Source organism: Sturnira hondurensis, unplaced genomic scaffold (assembly GCF_014824575.4).
Source record: "Sturnira hondurensis isolate 20B ecotype Veracruz unplaced genomic scaffold, ASM1482457v3 Scaffold0025376, whole genome shotgun sequence".
NCBI classification, from domain to species: domain Eukaryota; kingdom Metazoa; phylum Chordata; class Mammalia; order Chiroptera; family Phyllostomidae; genus Sturnira; species Sturnira hondurensis.
In genome coordinates this window covers 865,729-875,937 of record NW_028098007.1, presented here as the reverse complement: position 1 = coordinate 875,937, position 10,209 = coordinate 865,729, and the positions used below count along the sequence as shown (strand labels likewise).

At 44.8% G+C, this 10,209-nt stretch overlaps 1 protein-coding gene across 9 annotated transcripts in view; it reads left to right on the top strand.

The window, feature by feature from the left end:
- Positions 1-3,436: 3,436 nt before the first annotated feature.
- MAST2 (microtubule associated serine/threonine kinase 2) overlaps positions 3,437-10,209 on the top strand; it is a 162,462-nt gene continuing 155,689 nt past the window's right edge. For 4 of the 9 annotated variants that reach the window (XM_037039527.1, XM_037039525.1, XM_037039524.1 and 1 more), the window contains exon 1: positions 3,439-3,901. In XM_037039527.1, the coding sequence (XP_036895422.1) occupies positions 3,731-3,901 (171 nt within the window). In that variant the 5' untranslated portion in view covers positions 3,439-3,730. Of the gene's footprint in view, positions 3,902-10,209 lie in introns of all 9 variants that reach the window. The other 5 variants (XM_037039519.1, XM_037039522.1, XM_037039520.1 and 2 more) reach the window with 3 other exon arrangements.

Genomic DNA, 10,209 nt, shown 5'->3' with positions numbered 1-10,209 from the left:
GACACGTGAGAAAGGTCATTCTAGATTATGTAGCCACCAGCCGGTTCGGTCCTAAGCTGACTGACTGCAGCTGAGCTTGCAAGCCTGGGAGTGACCAGCTAAACTGCCTCAGACCATAAGAACTATCCAGTTGACCCACAGAGCTGTCAACTAAATACATGATTGCTGTTTTAAGCCACAAATTTTGGCTTTTAAAAAAAATTTAACAATAGGTGATTGCCATACTTATCTTTTAGAATATATGAGAACCTTGGAGTTTTTAGATGATTAAAGAGATACCAGCCTTTCTGATAATGTGACAGGAGGGGACTGAGTGACTAACTAAAAAAAAGGAAAGTGATGTCATCACATTTATACTCTATGGAACAGTTTATATTAGTTACACATCTAAATACTGGTAGTTCTCAGACCTGAGCTCTAAATCAATTTAATAAATCGTTCATTGAACATCTTCACTTGAGTATCTCACTGGCAATTAAGAGCAAACACATCTAAAACAATAAATCAGTCTCCTTCACAATTCTTCTTCACTGTCCCCTGTCTCAGTTACCTAAGCCAGAAACTTGGAAATCATTCTCAAGTTCTTGCTCTTTCTCTCCACCTAGATGCAGACAACAGGTCCTATTTCTACTTTCTGAGTCTCTCTAAATTCCATCTATTTTCTTTCATTGCCACTACCACTTTCATAATGCTTGTTATCAATCATCACCTTTCTTCCAAATAATTGTAATAGCCTCTTAATTTGCATAAGATTTAGTAGTGGAATAGATGACATGATAGAGAGAAGACTCAAAAATCATTCTGAGGTTTTGGCCTGAGCAACTGAAAAAAGGCTTGTTATTTATTAAACTGAGGAAGAAGGGATGAGAGTGGATTCAGGCCAGAATGTGTCATGTGGCCACTCTGGCAGATGAGAGGCTGAGGAAGTGAGTATCTGGCTGTATTTATTTTCTAGTACTGTGTAATAAACTACCACAAACTTATCAGCTTAAAATAACACATAACTTATCTCACAGTTTCTGTAGATCAGGAGTCCAGGAATGGCTGAGCTATGTTCTTACCTGGAGAAGGATCTATTTCCAAGCTCATTCAGGTTGTTGGCAGAATTAATTTCCTTATGGTTGTAGGACTTAACACTTCGGGCTTTTTGTTATTGTTTTTTGCTGGCTCTTGGATGAGAGGTTGTCCCTAGCTCCTAGAGGTTGCCTGTGATGTCCTACTGCATGGCCTTCTCCAAGGGCAGTTCAGAACATAGTACCTTGCTTCTTCAAGGCCATAAGGAGAGTGAGAGTGAGTCTGCTAGCAAGATAGACTCTTATATAATGTAATGCAACATAGAGGAATATGACATCACCTTTACTATATAATTTATTAATCAGAAGCAAGTCACATATCCTACCTATACTCAAGAAAAGGGGAATCACACAGAGGCATAAATACTGGGGAGGGAGTAGATCATAAGATCTACCTTAGAGTCTGTGTGCCACACTGACTTCCCTGTCCCTATGATGGAAGATGAAAAGTTAGAATGGAGTTCTGATTCCTGAGTTACCAAGGCTGAGTCAGTGGATTCTCTTGCCAGAGACTGGTTTGGAGTGGTGGTTCAGCTATAAAGAAGTTAGAATCCCTTCGCACAGGTGGGTGGCAGCAACATAGCATATTGTCTGGTGGTGGTGTGAGAAGGCGGTGACAGCAGTGTTCTGAAGTTGTCCCTGATTTGTAGTCTGTAGAGGATCCTTGTTTCCTGCATTTCATATGCCTGCTTCTTCAATCTCTACTCAGTTCTGTGAGCCCCTCTATATAGCTTTTCAATAAATTCTCTCTTAGGCTCAGGATGGTCAGAGTTTGTTTCTATTGTTTGTACTAAGAATGTAGCAGACCCTGTACATGCAGGGAACTATAAAGAGCTAATGTAATTCTATACAGTTGGGGTTAATAGAAGGTAAGGTAGGTAGAGGCCAGATTTTGGATGACCTTGTCAACCATAGTAAATTTAGGGTAACATGTTATGTGGAGATTCTTGTAAAGGCATTTTGGAGGATGATTTGAAGAGAAAGAGAGTGGGTGTAGATGAACCAGATAGAAAGCTTACCTAGTCAAGAAGATGAGGGAAGATAGGACTTGAGCTGAGGTGGTGCCAGTGGGATGGAAAGTGGAGGCAGACTGAAGAAATAGTAAGGTTACAGAAGCAACAGGAGTTGTTCATTAATTGGACTTGGGGGCAAGAAGGTAAGGAAGGAGTCTAGGATGACTTCCAGGTTTCTGATTGAGGCAACTGGATGGATGGTAGTGAGGAAGTGAAACAGGTGATACAGGAGATTGGTAATAGGCTATAGAGTACATCGGTTGTGTGTGTAGGCTCTGGTATCTGACAGATATTGGTTTGAATCCTGACCTTCCATTTATTAGCTATATCATATTTAGAATGTTATATAACTTGAGCCTCAGTTTCTCAACTGTAAATTGGAAAAAACATAGCTTATCTGTTGTTTGCGTGTGTGAATTGAATGCAGTGTCTATAGATACTAGATATTCTATAATATTGGTTGTTATTATTTTTCAGGAAGGGTTCAGGGAGGAGACCCAGGAAAAATGGGTGCAGCATTCAGAGTAAGAACTAGGGGAAAATATGACGTTGTGGCAGACGAGTTGAAGTCAGAAGGAGGATGCCAGACAGTGCTGATCTACAGCCACGTTGCTGATCAGATGAGTCACGGGAAGCCTGCTCAGGCCACAGCTGGACTGGCGGTGGGCAGGCTGGACTGGGTTATAACACGCTGACTTCATCGTCGCTGGGGAATCATGGGAATCGTTCCGGAAGCCTTTTTGTCTTCCTCTCCCCCCAGAAGGAATCCATCACTTCTTCCTCTTTTACAGAATTTTGCACATCCCGGCTTACTTTTTGGAAGCAGCAAGAAACAGTGGAAAGGGACAGAAAAGCCAGAGTTTGTGTCTCGTGGAATTTGTTCACTGATTTGCCAGAGTGCATGTCATTTCACCTCCGTCTCCTTATCTGTAACGTGAGAATGAGCGGACCCGCCTCCAAAGTGTGATGTGAAGACTAGCGCTCCATAAACAGGCACACATTAGTGTTCCATTAACTCGTTGTATATCTGCCCCCTTCCTGCTCCTGGTCCCTCACCCCCTAGCTCCCCGCAGACCCAGATCAGCGGTAACTCAGGTCGGACACCGACTGGCACGCCCCTCGGCCCCACGCACTTTTTCATGAATGGGGTGAATGGGAGCATCAATGAGCGCCGGGGCCCCGCCCCCTTCCGCTCGCCCCGCCGCACTTGGGGGCCACGGGCGGGTCTCTCGCGACCGTTCGCCTGACGCGTGCGCGGGACACCGCGCGCGGCGGCGGGCGGGCTCCCCGTGCGCGCGCGCCGGGGAGGGCGGGGGTGGGGCCCGGCCGGAGGCAGGCGGGCGGGCGGGCCGCGGGCTGTGGGGCGGTCGGTGGCGGGTGGCGGGTGGCCGGCTGCGCGCGTGCCGGGTGGAAGGAGGCGAGGGGCGGCGGCGATGCTCCCTCCCCGTTGAGACGCGCCCGGAGAGGCCTTGGCGCTCGAGGCTCCAGGGAGCTCGGGGGAGCTGCGAGCCGGGGTCGGCGGCTGGGGGCGCCCGCCGGGCCATGGTGGCGGCGGGCGGTGGTTGGCGCGGTGGCGCTGCGGCCCGGAGCAACGCGGGGCCGGGGGAGTCGCAGCGCTGAAGCCCGCAGGGCCCAGCGGCAGACATGAAGCGGAGTCGCTGCCGCGACCGACCCCAGCCGCCGTCGTCGGCGGCCGCCCGCGGGGAGGACGGGGCTCAGCGGGCGGCCGAGCTGCCCCAGCGCCGGCGAGCGCCGTCCGGGAGGCAGCGACTGGAGGAGCGGACTGGGCCCGCGGGGCCAGAGGTCCAGGAGCAGGTAGGGCGGGCCGGGGTCCGGGAGGCGGAGGCTGGAGGGGCCGTGGAGTGGAAGTGGTGGGGGAGGGGCCCTCCGGCGGGAAAGACGGGTTGGGGCATTTGAGGGATGGGGGCTGAGCGGTTCGGCGGCGGGAAAGTGGGGAGCGGAGAACTGGCCCCGATGGGTTGGGGTTCGATGGGGAAGGGAGGGTGTAGCGGGGCGAAAAGTGGTCCCGTGGGCGCTCGCAGTCAGGAGTTCTGGGCGGAAGACGGGACGGGGGTCAATGCGCTGCAGAGAATAGGTTTACGAAAACGGGTCCAAGGAGTTACCTAGCGGGGTAAGTACTGTGAAGTAGGGAAGGTCAATATTATATGGCAAACAGTCCTAGGTCCTAGAGACTGTTTCGGCAGTTATAAAAACGGATGTTATTCCTAAGCATTGTGTGATTTGGCCATTACTCTACTCTGATGGGAGTGTGTGTGTTCAGAGTCTTTTTTAAAGCTCTTCTCAGTAACGATCTATTTTACGAGAAAACACTTGCATGTGCGGAATCCCAAGCCCAATGCTGTGAACTGGAATTTAAAGGTATAGGCTCTGCCCTCTAAGAGTTTTCCACCGAAAACATGTTGATGGGAAAAGACGGAAAGCAGTGAAAAAAAATGTTCATGGAGTTTCTGAATGGACACGATGTGTTTATATAATTTATTAACAAGTGTAAGTGTAGTTAGAAGTAGGGGTTAAAGGTCAGTTTTATGGGGAGGAGAAGTTGTCACTAGTAGTGGTAGGAAGTTCAGTGGAAGGCGGATAAGTGGTCTTTGATCTCGTGGGAACTGCAGGAAAATGTTCTGTAGTGAACTCTACTGACAGCTTTCCTTTTGCACTCCAGACCCTACTGACTTCATCCTTGAATCTTTCAACAATTCTGTTAGATTTCCTGCCTCTTTCCCACAGTTAAATATGTTTTTTCTTGCACATCATTCCTTACAACAGTTTCAGTGATCCACGTGCTAGCCCTTGGAATTTTTTCTCCTTTTGTTCTTTCACCTTTTATTCTCCACCCAGCCCTGGATAGAGTGCACCGTCCACTATCTCTGCCCTTGCTTGCAGGCCACTGAGCATTGTCCTGTTGCTGTAATTTTCCCCTTAACCCTTGCCTTTTATATTTTCTGCAGTAGCTATTCAAAACTTTAAAAAGTATTTAAAGCCCAGATCCTTTCCTTACTCAATTTACCTGGTAGAGTTCACTTTATCCCATGTTTCACTAAAGAATTCAAGATTACTTGATTTTCTCCTCTACTTTATATTAGGATTTCTGCGTTCACTCCTCCTTTGCTTCAATCTCGGAAAGAAGTATTCATCACCCTTTCTGAGGCTAATCCCTCTACTTATGTTCTTGATTTCGTCCCATCTCATTTGCTCTTGTTATGTGTGTTGTTTTCTCATTGTTTTAAACCTTAAATAAAAACAAAACAACACAATTTCCCTGAATTGTGAAACCCACCTAAGCTACTTTGTTATGTTTTTGCTTCACAAGCAACCTTCTTGAAAAATGAATCAGCTTCCTCACCTTGTATACATTTCTGTTATGGTTTGGTTTCTACACTTAATTAAGCTCTCCTAAAACTGATGTTTTCAAGGTCACCAGTAATTTTGTATGTTTGTTTATTTACTTTTTTATTGAGGTGTGACTTAAGTACAAATCAAATGTTCATTCAGCCAGTGAATTTTTATAGGATGAATATACCCATGTGACCACTACCGTCGAAATGTAGAACATTTTCAGTACCATAGAACCCTCCTCAAAAGGTAACCACTTTCCCAGCCTCCATCATCATGGATTAGTTTTGCCTCCTCTTGAGCTTCATATAAATGAAATCATACAGTTTGTACTCTTTTGTGACTAGATTCTTTTATTCAAATCATGTTTGTGAGATCCATCTGTGTTGTTGCTTGTGGAAATAGTTGGTTCTTTTTCATTGCTGTATAGTTTTCCATGACATGAATGTACCATGATGGATACTAAAATGTCTTCTTAAATTAAAAAACAATGCATGGCTACTTGTGAAGAGTTTTCATTGTGAAAGAATTACACAGAGAGATACATAGCAATCCCAGGGGCTTTTGAATGATTAAATCTGTTAATTTCTCCTAGTCCTCATCCTTCCTGACCTCTGTGAACTATTTGGCCATATTTGATCGTTATTGACCATGTGTTCCTACTTGATATTTTCTTTTGTCACAATGTTCATTCCAGTTCTATTTGTGTGACTGCTTCCTGTGTGCTTTGCTTGATTTCCTGTTTCCTAAATGTTCCTGGTGGATATGTCCTTTGTCCTTAGCTTTTTCCTTAATTGTACTCTATTTTTTAGGGGGCTTCCCTATTTGTGGCAAGTGCTTAGAATGTGGAACAAGGGTCTCTGACACTGTTTATTCATGGCATTGTGTCACAGAACCTTCTTTTTTTAATCATATTTTTTATTAATGTTCAAGTACAGTTGTCTCCATTTTCCCACCACCACTTTCCCCTTCCCTACCCACCCCCACCTCCCTCCCACCCTTAATTCTGCCCCACTTTGGCTTTGCCCATTGGTCCATTATACATGTTCACTGACAACCCTTTCTTTCTCTTAGAACCTTCTTGCAGAGTGAGCTGAGTCTCTAGGACTAATCTTTTCCCTTAGCTGTATATTGCCATTTCTGTGCTTACTGTTTCCATCATAGACTTTTAGCATTTGTGATCTTAATGTTCATGATTTTCGTAATTTCATAGTGTCTTTGAAAGTTCATAACTTGTATTTATTTGATTTTGAAAAGGTAAACATTTCAGTTTTGTGTGTTAGCGACTGGGTGGATTCCATTCATTCAGGAAGTAAGAGCCTAGCGGATCAATAAGCGCCCACCTCTCACCAATGACTTTCTTCTCCATTTATCATGACATGAATCGATGCTTGTTATACTTTGTACTATACTGTGCTGATACTTAAGATTAAGGCCTGAACAGGATGCTAGACTTGGATTTCTAGAAGGCCAGTGGCTTACTATATCATTCAAATACAATTTATTATTTCTCCTTTAAAATGTGCCTCTTTCTTTCTTTGTCATCAAACCCGAAACTGTATTTTTGATCCTTGAGTTCTCTAATCCTCTTGTTCAGGTTCTGCTGATTCTACCTTCATGACATCTTTCAAATCTTTATTTTCACTATCATCACCTTAATTCAGCATTTAAAAACTTTTGTCTTGACTTCCGCCAAGATGGAGGCATAGGTGGAAACACTGTGCCTTCTCCCACAACCAAGTTTGAATACAAGAAAGGTTTGGAGAACAAAGAGACAGCCAAAGAACAGAAAATTGAATTATACGGAAGTCTGACAACTACTAACCATTCAACCAGGACAGTAAGAGGGGCGGAGCCAGCATCGGGAGCAGGTCTGGCAGGAAGGATCCCCCGACCTAGGCACGCAAGTAGCCTGGACCCAGTCAGGGTGCGGGGCAGACTGACCGCGGTCGCACATTTGCACACAGTGAGACAGACCATGCAGGCTCCAGGGGGTGAACCCAGTGGTGGAGGGCTGACGGTGGTGGCACACTCACGTGCTGTGGGACGAAACGGGCGAGCCCCAGTGACGGTAGCAGCTGCAGCACCTGTGGGGGCCGCGGTGGGAGGCGGTAGACAGGACGCCATTGCTCCTCTTTGACCCCGCCCCCACATACAGCATCACAACCCAGCGACTGAGTGACCCTCCTCTGGTGAACACCTGGGGCTTCGATCCTGATACATAACAGGCACGAACAGCCCAAAATATGGCGTAAGAAGAACCCAAAGTCCCAGAGCCAATAACTCTCAGCGACCAAGAGATTGCCAGCCTCTCAGAAGCACAGTTCAAGACACTGTTTATCAGGATGCTCACAGAACTGGTTGATTATAGTCACAAATTAGAGGAAAATAGGAAGGCTAAACTAATTGAAATGAAGGGAGATGCACAGGAAACCAATAGTGATGGAAAGGAAACTGGGACTCAAATCAATGGAATGGACCAGAAGGAAGAACAAGACATCCAACCAGAAAAGAATGAAGAAACAAGAATTCAAAGCAATGAGGAGAGGCTTAGGAACCTCCAGGACATCTTTAAACGTTCCAACATCCGGATTATAGGGGTACCAGAAGGGGGAAAGAAACATCCATGAGTGGAAAACTTATTTGAACAAATAATAAAGGAGAACTTCCCCAGTCTGGCAAAGGAAATAGACTTCCAGGAAATCCAGGAAGCTCAGAGAGTGCCAAAGAAGTTGGACCCAAGAAGGAACACACCAAGGCACATCATCATTACATTAGCCAAGATGAAAATGAAGGAGAAAATCCTAGAAGCAGCAAGAGATAAGGGGACAGTCACCTACAAAGGAGTTCCCATCAGACTGTCAGCGGATTTCTCAAAAGAGACTTTACAGGCAAGAAGGGGCTGGAAAGTATTCCAAGTCATGAAATCCAAAGACCTACATCCAAGATTGCTTTATCCAGCAAAACTTTCATTTAGAATGGAAGGACAGATAAAGTGCTTCTCAGATAAGGTCAAGTTCAAGGAGTTCATCATCACCAAGCCCTTATTATATGAAATGCTAAAGGGACTTATATAAGAAAAAGAAGATGAAAAATATGAACAGTGAAAGGACAGCAAACACACAGTTATTAACAACCACACCTAAAACAAAAGCAAACCAAGAGGACAGCTAGATCAGGAGTGGAACCATAGAAATGAAGAACACATGGAGGGTTAGCAACAGGGGAGTGGGAGGAGGAGAAGGGGGGAGAAGGTACAGAAAATAAGTAGCATAGACAGTAGGTAGAAAATAGATAGGGGGAGGGCAAGAATAGTAGGGGAAATATAGAATCTAAAGAACTTGAGACAGGTGGTTATAAACTAAGGGGGGGAGAATGGTGGGGGAGGGAGTGTGCGGATGGAGGGGAATGAAGGGGGGGAATAGAACAATTGTAATGGTATAATCAATAAAAAATAATAAAAAACAGCAACTTTTGTCTTAGTTGTTGTAATAACTCAACTGCATTTCTCTGCTTTTAGTCTTTCATTTTTTTTAATTTTTAAAAGATTTTTTTTTTCATTTTTAAAGAGAGGGGCAGGGAGGGAGAAAGAGGGAGAGACACATCAATCAGTTGCCTTTCACACACCTGCAATTGGGGACCTGGCCCACAACCCAGGCTTGTGCCCTGACTGGGAATTGAACCCATGACCTTCTGGTTCATAGGCAGGCACTCAATCCACTGAGCCATACTAGCCAGGGCTCTTTAAAAAAAAAGATTTTATTGATTATGCTATTACGGTTATCCTGATATTTTCTCTTTTTGCCCCCTTCTGGGGGGACCTCCTACTCCCTCAGGTAATCCCTCCACCATTGTTCATGTCCATGGGTCATGCATATATAAGTTCTTTGGCTACTTCATTTCCTATATCGTACTTTGCATCCCATGGCTGTTCTGTAACTGCCTATTTGTCCTTCTTAATCCCCTCACCTCTTCACCCATTCTCCCCCTCCACTCTCCCATCTGGTGCCTTTCTGGTCACTAACTTCTTTTCCCTTGCTGCTTTTAAGAGTCTGTCCTTATTTTTAACCTTTGGCCTTTTAATAATGATGTGTCTTAGAGTGGGCCTCTTTGCATCCATCATCATTGGGACTCTGTGCTTCCTGTACTTACATGTCTATTTCCTTCACCAAGTTAGGGAAATTTTCTTTTATTATTTTTTCAGATAGATTTCCAATTTCCTTCTCTTTCCCTTCTCCTTCTGGCACCCCTATGAGATGAATGTTGGACCTCTTAAAGTCGTCCTGGAGGTTGTGTATACTATCCTCATGTTTTTGGATTTTTTTTCTTCTTTTTGTTCTGTGGGGTTGTTTTTGCTTCCTTATGTTCCAAATCATTGATTTGATTCTGGGTGAAGAATCAAATAATCTACTGTTGTTTCCCTATAAATTGTTCTTTATTTCAGTTAGTGTATCCTTCATTTCTGACTGGGTCTTTTTTATGCTGTTAAGGTGTTCCTTAAGCATAAAAAGTTCCTTGAGCATCCTTATAACCAGTGTTTTGAACTCTGTATCTGATAGTTTGCTTATCTCCATTTTAGCTCTTTTTCTAGAGTTTTTATCTGTTCTTTCATTTGTGCCATGTTTCTTTGTCTCCTCGTTTTAGTAGCCTCTCTGTGTTTGTTCTGTGTATCAGGTAGAGCTGCTTTGACTCCATGTCTTCGAAGTGTGGCCTAATGTAGTAGGTGTCCCGCAGGGTCCAGTGGTACAGCCTTCCCTCTCACCCAAGCTGGG